Source organism: Callithrix jacchus, chromosome 7, assembly GCF_049354715.1.
Source record: "Callithrix jacchus isolate 240 chromosome 7, calJac240_pri, whole genome shotgun sequence".
Taxonomy (NCBI): Eukaryota; Metazoa; Chordata; class Mammalia; order Primates; family Cebidae; genus Callithrix; species Callithrix jacchus.
The window spans coordinates 152,570,764-152,592,376 of NC_133508.1; the positions used below are offsets into that span (position 1 = coordinate 152,570,764).

General features: G+C 39.6%; 1 protein-coding gene across 5 annotated transcripts in view; it reads right to left on the minus strand.

The window, feature by feature from the left end:
- DENND2C (DENN domain containing 2C) overlaps positions 1–21,613 on the minus strand; it is a 78,244-nt gene that overhangs the window by 4,334 nt on the left and 52,297 nt on the right. For 3 of the 5 annotated variants that reach the window (XM_003733537.6, XM_009001942.5, XM_035252525.3), the window contains 10 exons: positions 21,051–21,095; positions 18,719–18,906; positions 14,901–15,010; positions 12,477–12,546; positions 11,858–11,935; positions 11,224–11,364; positions 10,600–10,748; positions 9,929–10,106; positions 6,771–6,812; positions 5,721–5,826 (listed from right to left, as the gene is read on the minus strand). In XM_003733537.6, coding sequence (XP_003733585.2) covers positions 5,721–5,826; positions 6,771–6,812; positions 9,929–10,106; positions 10,600–10,748; positions 11,224–11,364; positions 11,858–11,935; positions 12,477–12,546; positions 14,901–15,010; positions 18,719–18,906; positions 21,051–21,095 — 1,107 coding nt within the window. Of the gene's footprint in view, positions 1–1,068; positions 1,968–5,720; positions 5,827–6,770; positions 6,813–9,928; positions 10,107–10,599; positions 10,749–11,223; positions 11,365–11,857; positions 11,936–12,476; positions 12,547–14,900; positions 15,011–18,718; positions 18,907–21,050; positions 21,096–21,613 lie in introns of those variants that run through there. The other 2 variants (XM_078332828.1, XM_078332829.1) reach the window with 1 other exon arrangement.

Genomic DNA, 21,613 nt, shown 5'->3' on the forward strand with positions numbered 1-21,613 from the left:
ACTAATTGGCACAGAGAAAGAGCTGGCTATGATAATACTGTAATTCCCAACCTTAGTTTTCCAGCCCTGTTATCTCACCTACATTGTCAGGCTATCTGTGGTTGGTTACCATTTGGCTGTCCCATTAGCACATAAATTCCATCAGTCTAAAGGTCACTATATCAGGTCTTTTTTGGAACTTGGACTATGAATTGATTAAACAAACAATACATATCTAAAGCCAAATCCATTATATTTCCCCACCAAATCAACTGATTTTGAGAAATTTAGAGGGGAAATTTCCCTCTCAGTATTCCCATTTTTTAATAAGGTTTTTTTTTTTTTTTTTTTTTTTTTTCAAAATACAGACAGTCTTGCTATGTTGCCCAGGCTGGTCTCAAACTCTTGGGCTCAAACAGTTCTCCCACCTCGGCCTTCTGAAGTGCTGGGTTTGCAGATGTGAGCCACCATGCCTGGCTGACACTGCCATTTCATACTGTACTATAATTATTTCATAAAAATAATGATTTGAGTGCTAAAGATATGTTGCACTGTGCTAAGTACTTTTACAAACACAATAATCTATTAGGTATTATTATTTTTCTTTTACAGAGGAAACTGAGGTTCCAAATGATTAAATAAATTCTCCAGGGTCATCCCATCTAGTAAGTGACTCACAAGTCAGGTGATTTTTTAATCCCTATAAGACACTGTATTACATGGCCTTCCTGGTCCCAGGCTCAAACTTCAGATTCAGTTTACACTCCCCCTTTTTCTTCCACATCCAGATAGTCTTTTATTTTTAATTCCCCCTTCACAATGTCTCTTGCTCTTTTCTGTGGGATCCACCCAGGATGGGAATCAGGAACCTAAGGTTAGTCAGAGTTCTACCATAAAGCAGTTGCCTAATAGTGGGTGGCTCACTTTTCTCAGTTGGCCTGTCCATATCTGTGCAGCTAGCAGGGCTGACCAGGTGATGGTTCCAGGGTCTCTTTCTGAATTACACTTTGATTCTAATCTAGGTTTTTGTTATCTTTTGTCCAACAGACTTCCTTCTCATCTCTTTCCTTCTCATCTCTTTCCTTTTGCAGCTGAAGATCCATGTCCATCACCGCATTTATCTTTTTTTTCTTTTTGTTAATTAATTTTTTTTGTAGAGATAGAGTCTTACTATGTTGCTCAGGCTGGTATTGAACTTACCCTTCCTTGACCTCCCAAAATGCTTGAGATCATAGGTGTGAGCCACCATACCCAGCCCCAACACTGCATTCATCTTCAACACTTTTGCCTCAATGTTACATCTTATTTTCTTTCTTTTAAAAATTGTTTTTCTATTTTCTATAGTTTATTCTTTTCCTTTTTAATGTATGCACTCTACATATTCTTTGATATGTATGAGTATTTTATAAGATCAACATGAATAAACTATCCACCACAAACAAAGCTTAGAAACAGAATATTACTAATATCTTTGAAGTTCCCTGTGTGACTCTCTCTAATGGCGGCGTTCTTCTCCTACTTTCCAATAGAGTGACCATCATTTGTAATTTTTCATTTATCATTCCCTTGCTCTGCATCAGAGTTTTGCTACACACATATAAAACCCCAAGAGCATATTATTAGGTTTTTGTATGTCTTTGAACAGTATTCAAAATATTGTATTGTTCCTAACTTACTGTTTTATTCAATAAATGCTTCTAAAATTCATTTTTAGCTGGTTGCAGTGGCTCATACCTGTAATCCCAACACTTCAGGAGACTGAGGCAGGAGGCTCACCTGAGTCCAGGGGCTTAGGACCAGGCTGGGCAATATAGTGAGACTCCCATATCTACAAAAAATTAAATACTTAGCTGAGTGTGGTGGCACAGGCCTGTGGTCCCAGCTATTCAGGAGGCTGAGGAAGGAGGATTGCTTGAGCCTAGGAGGCCGAGGCTGCAATGGGCCACGATTGTACCACTTGCACTCCAGCCTGGCTGATAGAATGAGATCTTATTTCAAAAAAAAAAAAAAGATTCATTCTTAAGGCTTTATTCTCCTGAAAGTGGACATTCACATTGTTTTTAGTTTTTGCTACCACATACGATGGCACTATGAAAATTATTGAACATGTGCAAGATTCACTAGACTATGTATCTACAAACTAAATTGTTGGGTTGTATGATATGTACACCTTTAACTTGACTAGATAATGCCAACTTCAAAGTGACTAAACGACTTGACATACTCTTAATGATACTTGATATTGTCAGACTTAAATTTTTTTTTTTTTTTTTGAGACAGGGTCTTGCTCTGTTGCCCAGGCTGGAGTGCAGTGGTGCCATCACAGCTCACTGCAGCCTCAAACTCCTGGGCTCAAGTGATCCTTCCACCCTAGCCTTCCAACTAGCTGGGACTACAGGCACACATCACACACCTGGCTAATGTTTTAATTTGTTTTTGTAGAGATAGGGTCTTGCTGTGTTACACAGGCTGGTCTTGAACTTCTGGGCTCAAATGAGTCTCCCACCTTGGCCTCCCAAAGTGCTAGGATTACAGGTATGAACCACAGTGCCTGGGCAGACTTCTTAGTTTTTGTCAGTATTGTGGTTGGTATAAAAAATGGTATGGCACTGTGGTTTTCATTTACATTTCCCTGAATGTAAATTATGTAGTGAGGCTGCACGTCTCTTCACTTATTTATAGGCGTATCATATTTCTTCTTCTATGAATGCTTTTTTCTATCTTTTCCTCATTTTTCTATTGGATTGTTTATCTTTTTCTTACTGATTTGCAGGTGTTTTTTGAAAAAAAATTAATTCTAGACACTATTCATTTGGTAGTTACATATGTGGAAAATGTCTTCACCTAGTCTGTAGCTAGTTTAAACCTCTTTTCCATTGTGTCCCTTGATGAAAAGAAAATTTAAAGATTTGATACAAATTAACCTATCTTCTCTCTTATAGTCTCTGCTCTTTGTGCTGTATTTTTAAAAACGCTCACCACTGTTTTATGGACAAAAAATATTTTCTTCTATTATTTTAAAAATATTTTCAAAAGCTTTGCTTTTAACATTTAAGTCTGTAAATTCACTGGAATTAATTTTCTGTATAGTATGAGGTGTAGATCCATATTCTTTTCATATAGAAGACTAATTGTCCTAGTATCATTTATTATTATTATTATTACTACTACTACAACTATTTATTTAAAACAACTATTATTTTAAAATAGGATCTCACTCTGTCACCCAGGCAGGACTGCAGTGGTACAATCTTGGCACACTGCAATCTCTGCCTCCCGGTGCAAGCTATTCTCCTGCCTCAGCCTCCCGGGTAGCTGGGATTACAGGTGTGCACCACCACACCCAGCTAATTTTTTTGTATTTTTAGTAGAGATGGGGTTTCACCATGTTGGCCAGGCTGATCTCAAACTCCTGACCTCAAGTGATCTTCCCACCTCGGCCTTCCAAAGTGCTGGGATTACAGGTGTGAGCCACCACACCCGGCCTTAGTATCATTTATTAAAGGTCCATCCTTTTTCCACGATACACAACGCTGGCACTGACACAAATCCACTTTCCTTATGCGTATGCACTCTCTATTCTGTTGCTCTATTTCTGCACCAAAACCAAACTATCTTAATTACTATGGTTATAATAAATCTTGATGTCTAGTAGTGCAAACCCTCCAGCAGTCTTGTTCTTTTTCGAGTGTCTTGACTATTCTTGGCCCTTTGTACATTCAATTACATTTTAAGGTTGGGCACAGTGGCTCACCCCTATAATCCCACGGCGTTGGGAGGCTGAGGCAGGTGAATTTCTTGAGGCCAGGAGTTCAGCCTGGGCAACACCCTGAAATCCTGTCTCAAAAAAAAAAAAAATACAAAAAACTAGCCAGGTGTGATGGTGTATGCCTATAGGCACAGCTACTTGGGGGGCTGAGGCGGGAGGATTTCTTGTGCTCAGGCGGTCAAAGCTACAGTGAGCCATGATTGCGCCACTGCACTCCAGCCTGGGTGACAAAGCGAGACATTGACTCAAAAATTAAAATGGTAAACAACAAATTTTACAATGAATAGGCTAAATGGAATTCTAATTTTCTCTTGAACCCACTCCCATCTTCCTTTCTTCCCCTCATTCCACTGAATGTGCTGTTATCAAGGTCTTCATATTGTCAAGTCCCCTGGTCAAATCTTAGTCCTCACCACACTGGGTCTCTCTGCAGCTGCAGGCACCATTGAGTACTCATTCTTTTGTGAAATATTCTCTTTGCTCAACTTCTGCAATGTCATACTCCTGTTTTTTATTTGTCCTTTCACTTTTTGTGGAGATGAGGTCACATTGGAACTGAGAATTGTTGCTCAGGCTAGTTTGGAATTCCTAGGTTCAAGCAATCCTCCTGCCTCGGCCTCCCATTACGGGTGTAAGCCACTGTACCCGCCCACACTCCTAGCATTTTACACACACACCTTCCTGGTTTTTCTCCTTCTTTACTGGCTGCTCCTCTTAGTCTCTGTTGCTGGATCCTTCTCCTCCTTCCAACCTCCAAGTGTTGGAAATCCAACCACACCATTTACAACTAACACAGGGCTCAATCCTTAAACCTTTGTCTTTTCCAACAATACTCACTCCATAGGATTATTTCATCTGGTCCCACAGCTTTAAAACAGCAATTTCTAAATGTTTGTTTTTAGCCCCAATCTTTCTTCTAGAACATTTCCAGTTTAAGTATTAAACTTCTAATAGGTATCTCAAACTGTAACATCCCAAACTAAACTTTTTATTACTCCTCTAAATCTGCTCCTTCTAAGCCAGGTGTAGGGGCTCACAACTGTAATCCCAGTACTTTGTGAGGCTAAGGCGGGAGGATTGCTTGAGGCTGGGAGTTTGAAATCAATCTAGGCAACATGGTAAGACTTGTCTCTACAAAAAAAAAAAAAAGATTAGCTAGGTGTGGTGGTGCATGCTTGTGGTCCCAGTTGAGGCAGGAGAACTGCTTGAGCCCAGGAGGTTGAGGCTGCAGGGAGCTATAATCGCACACTGCACTCCAGCCTGGGTGACAGAACAAGAAACAAGAAACAAAAACCCCAAAACAAACAAAAAAACCCTTCCCCCTGTTGAAAATGTCTTCACTAATTCTCCCTGTCAGTAATAGCCTTAGTTTTCTCATCTGTATAATGAGGATGAAATAATAATACCTGCTTCATAAAGATAAAACAAAATGTATGCTAAGTGCTCAGTATAACGCCTGACACAGTGTAAGCACCCAACAAGTATTCTTTGCTCATTTATTTAACAAGTATTTATTGAGTATCAACTTATAGAATACCATGTAAAGTACTGGAGATGGAAAACAAAATAAATCCACTGTTCTCACAGAACTTACGCTGTAGCATATGAAACAGTGCTGAGTCATGAAGAAAACTAAGGCAAGGGGAAGAGGATAAGGAGCACTAGGGTGATGGGAACAATTTAAAATAGGACAGACAGGAAAGGCCTCAGTGAGAAGGTGACATGTGAGCACGGACCTATAGGAAGAAAAGGCAGGAGTCATGTGGATATCTGTGGGAGTAGCATTCTATAAATGTAACTGAGCAAGTGCAAAGGTCCTGAAATAGAAGAGGGCCTGGCATATTGAGGATAAGCAAGGAAGCTGATTATAAGATTTTCAAGGCACAGGCAATCTAATGCTACTTTGGTATATCCTTGAACAGAGTCCTGGGCGTTCAGTAAATATTTACCACCTTAACCTTAAGTCTCATACCTTGTGAAAAATTCTGCTCCTGAGTCAAGATTTCATTTCGTTCTTCCAAAATCTGCATCAGGGCAGCTTGAAGTTTCGGTGGTAGAATTTCATCCTCATCAGATACCTTAAGAGAAAAAAATTGAGATTTTTTTTTTTTGGTATGAGATTTGAGGGATTAAGTCTCAAATATGCCCTAGTTATTTCTCAGAAATTTCACAGAGGACTGTATATATGTTGGCTAAAGAGTCAGGCTGAAGTATCCTTCCCTACATGAAGGATCTTTCATGTTTATGGTATATATATTTTACTCTATTACAAAAACAAATAATATACTTTATAGAATTTTCTGGCACTTTTCCACCAAATGTCTCTCATCTACAAGCCTTCTGTTATATTATGAAGATATCCCCAAATAAATTGTGTTTCAAATGTGATGAACTAATTGATTCTGAAGAAAATGTCCTGCGAAACACTCTTGTTTTTCCCGTGCTTCAGTGCTCACACTCCTCTATACAGGCTACATTCGGAGGGCTGCTCTGAGAAGGCTTTACAACTCTTCCTTTCCACTTCAATATTCAGAATAAATGGTCACTTCTTTTTTGCTCCTACTATACCTTGTGTAAAGTTCTATTATGCAATTTCTACAACTTTATGTATGTCTGTTTTCCCCCATTAGACTGTAAGGCCTGAGGGTTCAAACTGTGTCTTATTCATTTTTACATTCTAACAGAATATCTAGAAATAATCAGTGTTTAATAAATGCTCTAAAAATTTAATTAAATTACAGGCTTACATGGCAATGAAGCTGGAGTTGAAGGGTGGTTTGGCCTTTTTTGAGAATGAGATATTTATGTTTCCTCCTTCCTTCTTTGGGATAGGCAGCTATGAACTGAAGCCAAAATTTTCAGGCCAATCTTGTATGATTGGCCATGGTGTCAATTCAAGTATGTGTAGGAACTAAAGTCTCGCCTGAGTCATCTTCTCTAAGTACTTTCACATATTGTCTGTCCAACGATCTACAGTAGACCTTTATCCTAAAACATCAGTAATTACCTCTTTGGCACTCACCTCCTGTAAGAACTTGTCTGCACAGAGATCAACTATCAGCACCTGTGAGATAAAGGAGCCAGGCAAGTTCAACCAGAGACATTCACAGACAAATACAGGCAATGAGAATAGTTTTAAATAAAATTTACTCAAAGTTGTAGCCCATTTAAAAGTTAGCCGATCAACACAACAAGGAATAAATTGCAAGTAAAAAAATGATGACATGCATACGTAGATTGGAAGAGACTAAAAATATATCAACTAAATACAATGTGTGGGGCCAGGTATGGTGGCTGGCTCATGCCCGTAATCCCAGCACTTTGGAAAGCCGAGGCAGAAGGATCTCTTGAGCCCAGGAGTTGGAGACCAGCCCTGGCAACACAGTTACCCCATCTCTTCACAAAATTTAAAAATTAGCTGGGCGTGTGGTACACGTCTGTAGTCCCAGCCACTTGGGAGGCTGATCTGAGAGGATCACTTGAGTCTGGGAGGTCAAGGCTGCAGTGACTGTGATTGCACCAATGAACGCCAGCCTGGGTGACAGAGTGAGAGCCTGTCACTAAATAAATAATTAAATAAATGAATAAATAAGTACAATGTGTGGACTTTGTTTGGAACCTGATTTAAACAAATTATTAAAAGTTTATGAGACAACTGGAGATTTAAACCCTGGGTTTGCTGAGATCAAGGAATTGTTGGATATTTTAGGTGTTGAGGTATAATAATGGTATTGAGGTTATGCTTTAAAATGCCCTTATGTTATAGAGATTCATATTGTAATATTTAGAGATGAAATTGTATCAGGATATCCTTCAAAATATCATGGGAAAGAGGAATGGGTCCAAGGGTATAGTCTGGCTATGGCCTGATAAGTACTGAAGCGGGGTGACTGGTACACAGGGATTCATTTTACTCTTCTGTTTACTTTTATGTATGTTTTAAAGTTTCCAAAATAAAAAAATTTTTTTTAAAAAGAAAGACAAGGTAGTGGAGTAATGGGGAAGAACAGTCTTTATAGTAAATGGTACTGGCACAGATGATTATCCATATAAACACAAGTGAAATGACCCCTACTTCACATTACACACACAAAAATCAAGTTCCAGAAGGATTCATAATCAAAAGTTAAAGGCAAAACAATAAAAGGCCCAAGAGATAATATAGGAGGATATTTTCATGAAATTAATATAAAGTAACTTAAGCAGTTCAGTAAAAACACCATCTATAAAGAAAAATATTGATAATTTTAACCACATTAAAATTAAGAATTTCTGTGCATTAAAAAACATCATTTTGGAAAATGAAAAGGCAAGCCACAGACAATGGGGCCAGTACCCAGAATATAAAAAGACATCTTAACAATAAAAGAGTAGGGGCCAGGTGGAGTGGCTCACACCTGTAATCCCAGCACTCTGGGAGGCCGAAGAGGGAGGACATCTGAGGTCAGGAGTTCGAGACCAGCCTGGCCAACGTGGTGAAACCTCATCTCTACTAAAAATACAAAAAATTAGCCGGGTGTGGTGGCTTGCACCTGTAGTTCCAGCTACTCGGGAGGCTGAAGCATGATAATTGCCTAAACCTGGGAGTCAGAAGTTGCAGTGAGCCAAGATCACTCCACTGCATTCCAGCCTGAGCAACAGAGTGAGTCTCTGTCTCAAAAACAAAACAAAACAAAACAAAAAAATAAGAGAGTAAACAATATAGTGGAAAGAGACAATGACTTTGATAAAAGATGATATTCGAGTGACCAGTACACAAACAGGAGGATGCTCGATCTCAACAGGAATCAAGGATGCAAATTAAACCACAATGTGAATAACACTAAACACCCACCAGATAGGCTAAATGATACAACAGACGATAGTTAGTTGATGGTGAAGATGTGAAGCAAAACGAATTCTCATACACTGTTGAAGGGAATTTAAAGTGGTGCAACTACTCTGGAAAACAATTTAACTTTATTTACTAAAATTAGAGATATGTTTACCCTATGACCAGCAATTCAGTTTCCAAGTACATACCCATCAAACTGCATGTGTGCATGCACCAAAGGTCATGTAGAAGAATATTTATAGCAACATTATTCATAATAACTTCAAACTGGAAACAACTCAAATGTTCAACTGTAGAATGGATATAAAAATTGTGGTACATTCACACGATGGAATCCTATATACAATTCGAATGATCAAACTATTGTTGACTTCATCAACATAGATGAATCTTACAGATATAATGTTGAACAAAAGAAACCAGGCAAGAATATATACCATATGAATCTATTTATATCAAGCTTAAAACCAGACAAAGCTGAACCACACTGGTTAAGGAGGCATGCCTAGCTGTAAAACTATAAAGAAAAACAAGTAAATGAAAACCACAAAAGTCAAAATAATGATTACCTTTGGTCGGGGATGGGGATGGAAACAGAGATTAGAAAGAGGCATCACGGGGATTTCTATGGGGCTGGCACTGATTCCATTGTGGTAATATTTCCATTCCACTTATCTATATGTGTGTTATATATGAAATAATGTTTTTTGGGTTTTTGTTTTGAGACAGAGTCTCACTCATTCTGTCACCCAGGCTGGAGTGCAGGGGCGTGATCTCGGCTCACTGCAAACTCTGCCTTCTGGTTCAAGCAATTCTCTTGCCTCAGCTTCTTGAGTAGCTGGTATTACAGGCATGTGCCACCACGCCTGGCTAATTTTTATATTTTTAGTAGAAATGGGGTTTTACCACGTTGGCCAGGCTGGTTTCAAACTCCTGAGTTGATGTGATCCACCTGCCTCAGCCTCCCAAAGTGCTAGGATTACAGGCAGGAGCCACCATGCCCGGCCTTGAAATGATTTTTAAAGTTAATCCAGAGAAGTGTATGTATGACTTAAAAACAGAAGAGCTACTCTTCAGAATAACACAAGAATGAGTCCAAGGTTACTACTCTATAAAGAAGATACAGCTTTGGATTTATGTATACCCTTGAATTTTCCCAGCTTAAAAAATACTAAAAATACGAGAAATATTATAAACAGCAATATCCTAACATAATAGAAATATTATAAATAAATAGCATAAAATGGTAATAATAACTATATCAATAATTCCACCATGCTTTAGATCACTTATTTTCACTTCTCAAAGCTCCAATATTTTCCGTAGGTTCCATTCTTCCATCTCACCTCTTCGATGGGTAGGTCCTGGAGCTGTGGTAAGGAGCAAGACAGGATTCCAATCAGGAATGGAGTAGGTGAGCACACGATGTCGATCATAGATGCTGGCAGGACTGGGATGTAAGTATGCTGCCAGGTGAACGGATACAGTGTAGCTACCACAGCGTGGCCACATTTTGACAGGGTGCTAGCAGAGGAGAAAACAAATGGTGTCATATATAGAGCAACATATGGATGATATTTCAGATATGACGTTAAAGAATCAAAAATTGATGCTGGTTAGTGATCATAGATGAAGAACTATGCGAATAGTCATTAATTTTTAACATTTTACTTAAAATTCAAACTTAATTTACTGAAAATGTTCAATCTCAATCCAGCTTTTCTCCACAATTTCTCATGTGAAAAATGAGAGTGCTTAGAAAAGCACTACCAACTTTTGACAGCAGAGTAAGCAAAATGTATTTAAAAGGGAAATTTATTACAGCCCAAAAAAGTCATTGGTATAGCCTAATGCAAGAGGCTTTTTGATGATTTCAACCATTTGAAATTATCCATGCCACTATATACCACTAGATAATTGAGACACTGATCCTACATTTTAAAAATATGCCCAAATTTTAAAATTTGGAACAAATAAAAACACCAGTGTGAAGTAACATGTTTCGCTTATTTCTTACCTTAGGCTGTTGGCAACAAAGATCACCCTACGCTCCAAAAGGAGAGATGCACAGACCCGGATGAGATGACACACACTCAGGCACTTAAAGAGACATTCAAAGTCAACATGTTCCAGTCGGGAATCTAGCGGTCGGCAGAGCTCAATGGACTGAAATGCAAGACTTTGAATCAGGGGAGCTAATGTTGGAAAACAATCCCTAATGCCAACGCTATGGATCCTGCTATTCTTAATGTAAGTTAAACTCAAGAAAGAAGGTCTGCCACATGGAGTCTGTGGAGCTTCCTACACTAATGCCAGGACCCAACGGCTTATTTTTGTGCTGTAATTTAAGATCCTTTATTCCTTCTGACAATAGTATGTACAGTCTTCATTTATCACATTGAAATTGCCATTGCAAAGCGACTCAATCTATGTATGGTAGAAAATCTCTGGGTCCTGGGTCTAGGAACAACTACGTCGCAGATCAACTGGATATTTCTCCAGGGCTTTGCAGAAATAAAACATATTCTTTACAGTTTATGGAAAAAGGAAATCTATGCCCTTGGGCTCTGGAAACTCTGCCTACTAGTGTAAGTCCTGCTTTTTAGCAGGTATCAAATCTTTTCAAAATGAGCTAACTTACCCCATCTCCAGCCCCAGGGAGGTAACTCTTAACAGTGATGGTGCGTCCAGGAGCTGGGAAGGGAGCTTCCATGACACTTCGCATGAATGGGTAAACAAGGGCTGGGGACATTTCTCTTCTCTTCTCTACTTCATCCAGAATCTACACATGCAAAATGTTATTTGATTGTGGACTAAGTTAAAAAACATAAAAGAATCCTTTCACAGGAACTGCCAAACCTGGTGTAGAGTAAACTTTAAAATAAACCAAATAAAATTTAAGATAAGCTTCTGCAATCAATAAAAGTTCAGTAAGCATCACATCTCTTGGGAGGTATCATTATAAATCAACTTATTTTTACAGGAGAAGCCCCTTTTCAGCTCACTAAGGGAGGGGCAAATTTGGTCTAAGGAAGACATGAGACAAGATAAGCTTTGGACTATGTTGCCCCTTAAGTTGAAAATTTTAGCAAACCAAAACGAAGATGATACAGCAACAGCAAATGGATTGGAGACGTAAGTTTAAGCCTTCAGGCATGTGGTTCCTACTTTACTAATAGGGAACCTTTCTGAAGTAATATGTTAAAGTCTGTACCACTTAACACTGAGAGCTCAGAAAGAATACCATTTTTCCATAGAGCTCATTCCCCACTCACCTTTGAAAAAAGATTGAAGCAGCCTAGGCGGCTAACCATGCAGTATACCTCAGGGAGTCGCTTTCCTCGGCCTTCCGGCTAAAAGGTAAAAATGATGACAAAAACAGCGAAATCAAGCTGCGTAAGTTTTTATTAATAGTAATTTGTATTAATACTGTTAATTATCTTTTACTACTCTTTAGTAGAGAGCAGGAACCCAGGCTCTCATCTTCAGTGAACACTGAAAGATGTGAAAAGTGCTAAAAATGATAGCATTATTTATTCTAGGTTTAGTGGAGGCATCTAAGCAAGAAAAGCCCTAATATGGCTGGTGAGTAACTCAGAGAGCTCCTTCCAGTAGCTCATTGTATTCCCTTCCAAATACATCCAGATTGAGACTCAGCCACTATGTTAGCAATTACTTCCTCTATTATAAATAAACAAAACAAATTCATACCCTGTCTTTTTAGAACACTCCATAGTTAATCCCACATTGCTCTTGCTGTTTAAAACTAATACAGCTTCCTTAATACACAGATCATCGAGTATCCCTTAAACTCATCTAGAGATAGTTTCTGAAGTTCCTACTCCGATTCCATTGTTCCTTGACCTCTGTCTGTAACACAAATTTGGTACTTACCAAGAGCTTCTTACAGTAGCCAAACCACCGGCTTCCATCTTCACCAGTCAAGACAAAGGAGAATGTTTCACTGAAAAAAGAACCAATAGTTCAGGATCCAAACAACCATTTATGGCATTCTCCATGGAACAAACAATTGCAAACTAGAGTCCAACAGTAGTCATTCTGTGATCTAAGAGGAGGCATATTCCATTCATTGCAAGTCACACTCCTCCTAAGGAATGCCCAGGCCTTAAGAGTATTTTGCCTTGTACTGGCGTGACAGCATAGGTATGGGATAAGCTGTTGATGTTGCTTCCTTTTGTTTTCTTATTCATCTACTCTAGGAATTAATCAGGCTTATTTTCACTAAAACTTACTTTTATTTTTTGAAACAGAGTCTCACTCTGTTGCCCAGGCTGGAGTGCAGTGGTGAAAACACAGCTCATTAAAACCTTCACCTCTTGAGCTCAAGTAATCTTCCTACCTCAGTTTCCCAAGTAGCTAGAACTACAGGTGTGTCCCACCATGCCCTGCTGATCTTTTAATTTTGTGTGGAGATAGGGTCTCACTGTCTTGCCCGGGCTGTTCTCAAACACCGGGGTTCAAACAACCTTTCCGCCCTCCCAAAGTGCTTGGGGTTATAGACGTGAGCCCCTGCGCCTGGCCTTATCTTCCTTTTGTTGAATGCCCAATTTAGTTAAACACACACAGGTAAGCTAGAGAGACTTCTGATATGTCACTTCTCCAGTTCCAAATTCTTCTCTTTAGTTCTGAGAGGCTGTATGGAGCAATGATAGGCAAAGGATTGCATCCTTGGTATATAAAAACTAGTAGGAAAAATATCAACTCCTCATTAGACACATGGGCAAAAGATATGCATAGATAATTTACAAAATGAAAACCTAAATATGCCCAACTAAGAAACTCAATAATCAAAAAAGTCAAAAATTTTTTAAGAGACCGGGTCTCATTAAATAGAACTTCCTTTTCTGAGGACTTACTTTTCTTTTCTTTTCCTTCCTTCCTCCCTCCCTCTCCTCCCTCCCTTCCTCCTTTCCTTTCTTCCTCCCTCCCTTCCTTCCTTCCTTCCTTGCTTCTTGGTCTTCCTCTGTTGCCCAGGCTGGAGTGTTGTGGCACAATCATAGCTCGGTGCAACCTTGACCTCCTGGCCTCAAGTGATCCTCCTGCCTCAGCCTCCTGAGTAGCTGGAACTAGAATGTACACCACCATGCTTGGCTAGGCTTTTTGTATTTTTTGTAGAGACAGGGTCTTGCTATGTTGCCCAGCCTGGTCTCAAACCTGGCCTCAAGTGATTCTCCCACCTTAGCCTCCCAAAGTGCTGGGATTACAGGTGTGAGCCACTGCACCTGGCCTAAATCCAAACTTGAACAATATGTATATGTCTACATTTGGCTAAAAATAAAGATTAGAAGGGAATATGACAAAATATTTACAGTGATTACCTTTGAGTAACCAGATTGCCAGTGATCTGTAATTTCTGCTTTTTATTTACTCTTCTGTATTCCCCAAATATTCTAGAATAAACATACATAACTTACTGGGGACGGGGGGAAAGGCAGCCACAGAGCAGCCAGGCTAACATAAAAGGTGCTGTTTATGCAGGTAGCAGTGCGACGGGCAACACAACAGCATCGGCAGTGATGGCTGAGAGATGAGAGTGTCAATCAGGCCAAACCGGTTGTGAGAGATAGTGGCTTCATCTGGAGGCAACGTGAAGTTGAAGTGCAGAGCTATTTAAGCAACGGCTGAGGCTATTACCCAGCAGGTCATTGGCGTGTGATATGATTCAACTAATCAAGCTTTTCAAACTAAATGGCATCATCAGTAACTACAGTTTTGAACAAAGCAGGCATCTATTAATATTTACAAGCAGAGTTCAGAGATGATGATAGTTTATTAATTAAAAACAGCCATTTCCTCTAGATACCTGGAAGAGATTCTTTAACACTTTATTTCTTAATACACTACACTTCCCAAACAGGAGCCTCACTTTGTACAGGGGAACATATAAGCTGGGCTGTGGATTCTTCTGTTAATTTGAAGAAGAAAGAAGATAAAGACATTGCTCTGTTTTATCTCTGTTTCTAGGTTGAGTCTCAGTATCCAAGTCTTTTCTCCTTTTCTGTCCACTTGGGAGCATTTCTGATAGTATGTAAAGTAGAACTTTTGATTTTTTTGGAAGAACTGGCAAATTGAAGTGACTCTCAAATTTGTTTTCCTTTGATACTGAAATTATTCCATGTTTTTCTCTTTTTAAGTCCCACATAGGAAATGTTCTAATTCTACTTCTTCCTTTCCTCCCACCACATCCTTGACCTGCCACAGTATTCACATAGCTTCACTACTGGCCCTACCTATTTCTTAAATACTCTGATTTATTCCGTTCTAATTAATAGAAATCAGATAAATTAGCCCATTTACCTCTTGAGTTCTGAGGTTGGCACCCAGTCCTTTGAATCAGGAAAACAAAATTTTGGGATAACTTTGAGTCTCTCTTCTGTGTCTTTGGACTGCTTATAGCCATGATCATCCTGAAAAAGATAACACGATAGGCGACTATTATACTATGTAAGGTGGGGAACAGAAATAAAAAACAGCCTAATCTCAGGAAAAAAAGGTCTCTGATAAGCCTGAGCGGTTGCTGGTAAGTTTCAGCATAGTTTTGTACTGCTTAACAAAATTTAAAAATCAATTCTGGAAATCACTGAAGATGCACTGAGAACAGAGTTACTAAGAAACAAGAATCCTATTTTTACATAGAAATGGTACCTGTGGATATCTCAGAAGCTGCTGTAAGAGAGATGAATGAAAAGTTTCCTACCAAGAGGTAAAATCTTAATGCAGGATTTACACACTAATGGGAACCCAGTAGTTTTATGAACTGTGTGACATAAGATAAAAATCCATTCTTCAATATACTGAGAACAAAAACCAAGTCAGCTCAAGATACTTTCTAATCAATAATCAAAGAAGCTTTGAAATGGTAGATGAATGTTATTTAAAAAAGATAACGGCCAGATGCACTGGCTCATGCTTGTAATCCCAGCACTTTGGAAGCCCAAGGTGGGCACATCACTTGAGCCCAGGAGTTGGAGACCACCCTAGGCAACATGGTGGAATCCCATTTCTATAAAAAATTTAAAAGTTAGCTGAGTGTGGTGGCACATGCCTGTAGTCCCAGCTACTCGGGAGGCTGAGAAGTGGAAGGATCTCTTGAGCTCAGGAGGACGAGGCTGCAGTGAGCTGTGATTGCACCATTGCTCTCCAGCCTGGGTGACAGAGAGAGACCTGTCTCAAAAAAAGAAAAAACTAAAGATACTATTCTGAGAATCCATCCCATACATAATCGTTTCCTTTAGCTTATAATCTTTGCTACCTAATTGCTGGTTTGCAACTTCTTGTAAAATTTTAGCATGGCAGACCCTTTTGCATAAGTCTGGTATTGTACTTATGTAGTCTAAGTTTTAGTAAATCAGACATTTAGAAATTAGTATGACCTGTCCTCTATAAAAACAAGCCCCTAAGTCTAATTACCATATCGCCTTCAGATAACTAATAAAAATGACCTCTCCTTTAATTTCTTTTTTGTTGTTGTTGAGAAGTAGGTCTTGCTATGTTGCCCACATGTCTTGCTCCTGTATGCCAGTGATTGTCCCATCTTAGCTGCCCAACTAGCTAGGATTACAGGCATGTGCCACTGTGCCCAGCTCCTTTAATTTCTTCAGAAAAACAAACTATGTAGCCATTCTGGGTCACTTAACAGTGCTGTGACATTGTACTTTCAGGCTACATTGAGAAATTTTATGCAAAATTAAACTTACTGATTTGTTTACTGTAGGGGTATTTTTGAAGACTTTTTGAAAATAAGAATCCATGTAGGAAATGTCTCTTAGATTCCAGTACAGTTGTACTTCACTAGCTTTTTTAGTGAAACATATAATTCAGAGTTACAAACCCAAAAGTCCTGAAGTGGCCAAGCAGATAACTTAAATGAGAGAATTGGTCCAAGTAATAAGCAGGAAAGTGAAAAAAATGTCCCTATTAAAGGGATGGCTCCTTACTAAGGAAAACTACATAATAAAGAAAGCATAATGCAAAATGAAAATGTGGAGCCCCTTGTTCAAAAAGCAGAAAAAAATTAAATATAAAATATAAAACATCTTTTCTTCTGTGGCCTGTCTACCTGTGATGGAGTTTTTATTTGCTATTTAATGTCACACTCCCCAGGCATGAGAATCCTAGGGGATGAGTGTAGACTCTCACAAGCACACAGGTGCTGCAGTCTGCAATCTGGTGCACAAGTGGCCCAGTAGGTGCTGGGTTTCCTCTCTGGGCAGCTGCGGAATTGAGACTCTGTGTTTTGACTGGGGTTTGGAAAGTTAAGCTAGGCATCTTCACTTCCTATGGGGCCACCTTTCCAACCCACAGCCATTGAGCAACCCCCGCAAAAGTCACCCACAAGTGCAGTACCAGCCAAGGGCAGGGAAAGCTGCCCCATGCCTTTCCTGGAGATGTTGCAGGGCAATGCTGGCCTGATCCTAACCCTCTCGAAGCTTGTGCCCAGCCATGGGAGAAGATGATAGTAGTCACTGAGTAGAGGTGGAAAGGGCACTTGCTAGGGCCCAGGGAATCAGGCAGTGGAGAACAGGACAAGAGAACTCATCCTAGGGGAGTAGCAGCAGGTGACATTATGCATGAACTCAGGCTTTAAGACCTTGGCACATGTCCAATTTTCCAATCAGACTTCATTTACAAAAAAAAAAAAAATTCAAAGATAAACTTATTTAGCATTTCAAGATGGTGACTGCAGATTATGAAACTATACGCACAGGGCCCTTCTGAGTGGGGGCCTTATGTAACTACACTGGTCACCTGCTCTGAAGTCCTGCTCCTAAAATAAAGCTTCAACCCATTCCTGACACTTAGGAATGCAGACTGTGTTGGCAGTCTTTCCAGTTTCTCAGGAAAAGGCAGAAATACACATTTCTATGTGAAATTTGATTGTTAAATGTTGGCAACAAAACTTATTGTTGTTACTTTTACATAAACAGTATGCAAAGCAAAAGAAACCCAACCAGGTCTGTGGGCTTAACTGGTTCACAGGCTTACTAAGCTCTGTGAAGCAGAGACTAAGATCTTTTTCAGTATTCCCACCATCAAATCCTGGCAAATACTAGGTATTTTTAAAATATTTGATTAAATGAATAAATAATTTGTTTCAAAATTCAGAAAGCATAATGCAAAATGAAAATGTGGAGCAATTTTAAAAGGTTGAGCAAACTAAATATTGTTAATAATAATGGCTACCAAAAATTAATACCTACCACCATTTATCGAGTGCATACTATGTGCCGGGGGTGGCATTAAGCACTTTATATACATTATCTCACTAAATCCTTACTAACAATGGATAACATCAGATTAAGCTTTCTATACGCCAGACACTTTTCTAAATGCCTTATATAAATTAGCTCATTTAATCCTCACTACAACTCAGAGAGGTAGATACTATATTGATTACCCCCATTTTACAAATCAGGCAACAAGACACAACGTGGTGGCTCATGACTGTAATCCCAGCATTTTGGAAGGCCAAGGTGGGTGGGTTACTTGAGGTCAGGAGTTCAAGATCATCCTGGCCAACATGGTGAAACTCCGTCTCTACTAAAAATATAAAAATGAGCCGGGCATGGTGGCACATGCCTGAAGTTCCAGCTACTCAGGAGGCTTGAACCTGGGAGGTGGAGGTTACAGGGTTGCAGAGAGCCAAGATTGCATCACTGCACTCCAGCCTGGGCAACAGAGAGACTTCATCTCAAAAAAGAAAAAAAGAAAAAGTAAGTGCTTAAAGTCACAGAACTAATAAGTAGCAAATGCAGAATTTTGGCACAGAGTCCATGCTCAAAACCACTACCCTATTCTGTCACATTTATTATTCCCTTCCTTAAGGATGAGAAAACAGATTTTGTAACTTGTTAAAGATTATTGAGTGGCAGAGCCAAAAACAAAAGAAAACAAAACAAAAACCTCACTAGGAAAACAAGCTTGTTTTGTTTTGCTTTGTTTTGCTGGGTTGCAGCTCACACCTAACATAAGATGTTAGCAAAGCCACCAGATCCTACCACAAGTACAGTATTGGTAAAAGGACGTTGACATAACAAAAACCAAGAGGACGGGAAAGAAATGTACACAGAGACACAGGAACATTCATGAATGCCTCTCGGCCTTCTTGTACGCACCTTGCCAGGGAATTGCTGTATGACCTGGGGAATATAGCTTATTCCTGATGGTTTCTTCTGTAGAGACACCACCACAAAAAGTTCAAACAGCTGCTGCTCCTGTAATTCAATAAGATCCCGCTCCAAGGTCTGGTAGTGAGGATTCCTCTTGGAAGACTGGTGCAGTTGTGCTAAACGTTTATGGCGATCTGTAATGAAATTGTGGAGTGACGTTTTTCCTCTATAGCCCTACCTTCCTTCTAGCACCCAGATGTCATGACCCACATAGGATTAATCTTCACACAGTCACTGCTGAATGAATGTTGAATGACCAGTATCTGACACAGAGACATAAGGGCTATGACATACTAGGGGGACTAAGTTCAGACCCTCACAAGTGCACAGGGGCCTCACTCTGCTTCCGGCTAGCAATGGGACTGGCATTCCATGTGCCAACCAATAATCTATGCTATCTCATCTTTCATGGCACCATACCAGGACACACGGAAAATGTCACGAAAAAGTGCTAGACTGACAACAGATGCCACTGCTGGGAATGTCATGAAATAACAGGGTGGCAGGGGGCAGAGATAAGATAAAAGAATTGAGTCCTACAGAGGGTAAGTACAGAAAGGGGTGAGTTTGATAATTTTTTTTTTTTGAGATGGAGTTTCGATCTTTTTGCCCCAGCTGGAGTGCAATGGCATGATCTCAGCTCACCACAACCTTCACCTCCCAGGTTCAAGGGATTCTCCTGCCTCAGCCTCCCTAGTAGCTGGGATTACAGGCATGTGCCACAGCTAATTTTGCATTTTTAGTAGAGATAGAGTTTCACCATGTTGGTCAGGCTGGTCTTGAACTTCTGACCTCAGGTGATCTGCCCTCTTCAGCCTCCCAAAGTGCTGGGATTACAGGTGTGAACCACCATGCCTGGCTGAGTTCGATAAATTAAAACAAAAATTATGCTCACATTGAAGAAACTGTCCAGTTCCCTTCCCTCCTTGCCATATATTACTAACAATGACTATCTGCTTGTGTCAGTAAATGGTGCTATATGCAAGAGAAAAAATGAAGTGGAAGAAGATACCCATTAGCAGACTATTTTTCAAAAGAATAAAATTATGGAAGCATACTATAAACACTATTTAAACACTCATAGCAATACCACTCAAAACTGGACGGTATCTATCCCCTATTCTCATTTATCTGTAAATTTTGAGCAATCTGGAGTAGTACCCACTGAAGGAAACTGTGGACTTGCAGAACAGATAGTCTGTATGTCCCAGCGATTCGCTTACGTGTCATTCTGAGCCACTGATAGACTTAACCTCTAATTGCCTTTTCTTTCTTTTTGATAGAATGCATTCTGTCCCCAAAAAGTTATACTATAGATCAAAATATTAAGAGCATTTAAAAAAGAATTATCCAGCACATTCAATGCTCTAGGCAAAGCTTTACTTACCCCAAAAGGCTCAGTTCAAGTCAAGAAAATTTTAGGTCCTGTTTCTCAGTAGTAACAGCACTAAATTAGTCATCTTTACACATCTAGGCCGAACATGATAATTATTAAGTTTCACCTTCAGTCAGGCTATGGAATCAAACACCTGAAGCAATTCAGGCCAGTGGAGGGAGCACAAGACTATTAATCATAAAATTAGGGTGTCAGACATGGAACTGGAACTGCCCTGTACACAGGTTTAATAACTCATGTCTTCTACTTTTTCCATCCCTCAGTATGTCAGTCACTTAAATAGGAACTAGATAACTTGCTGTGATAACTAGATAACATCATCATTAGATGAAGGCTGAAGGCACCATGAAGTGCTTGGACAAATGTAGTCTGAAATGCACAGTGCATTGTATATTCTACTAGAAAGTAAACAGCACAATAATCAGGAATACAAACTCCTAGGAATAACAAATAGATGTTTCCTTTTTCAATGTCAAGAGATACTAAAGTTACTTAAATAATTACACTTGAGCGACTATGAAAAATCAGATATTTATTGCTACCTATTCATCTCAGAGGATGATTCACACGCTCTGTTTTGGCTGCTGGGAAACTACTGCATATATGTCTGGACATGCAGCTCTCTGCCGCTCCCCTAAGAATATTCCATCGAAAGAACCACACTGTTTTGCCTCACTCCACTATGGGAGACTTTTAATGCTGTCAAACATCTGACGGTGTACTGTTTAATTCCTCAAACCTCAGCAGGTTCTGAAAATAAGGAAATCACCTACAAAATGAACCTTCACGTGGGGCAAACTATGCTTAGTCACAAAGGTAGGTGCCACTCCACCTAAACCATGATCATCACAAGAACAGGAGCAGCCCCATTGACTCACTCACTCTTTGGCAGATACTCAGCATCACTTTCGTTCCCACTGGTTTCACCTGAAAAAAGAGAAAGAGTTTCCATTTGTATTGTCCAACAGTAGGAAGCACATAAGGACGAGAACAATGTAAACCCACAGACCTGGAGACTTGGAGTAAGGAATAATAAAGCTGCTGAGCCTTTCTCCAAACCACTTGGTTGTATCAGGTTAGGACAGTTACTAAAAGAGAGTAAGAGGCTCAAAGAAGAAATTACTACATCTTCTTCCCATACCCTATTTCACTCCTCGGGTCCCCGCTCATCCCCAATTCTGGAAACTAATTGCATTTCAGACCAGTTTTAAGAAGTCTATTTCAGAGTGGATTCTATTTCTATATCCACATACTTGTCTGTATATTCCAAATAAAGTGTCAAAGGTAAACACCACAAGGGCTAAACAAAGATCTAAACACCAACCAGACTCAAAATTTAGAGTAACAGGAAAGCGTGGGAACTAGGAGATATTACTAAGTCAGTCCGTCTACCTCTTCTATGATGTCTCTAAACTATTTCTAGTCCATACTGATCTTTCCTTTAC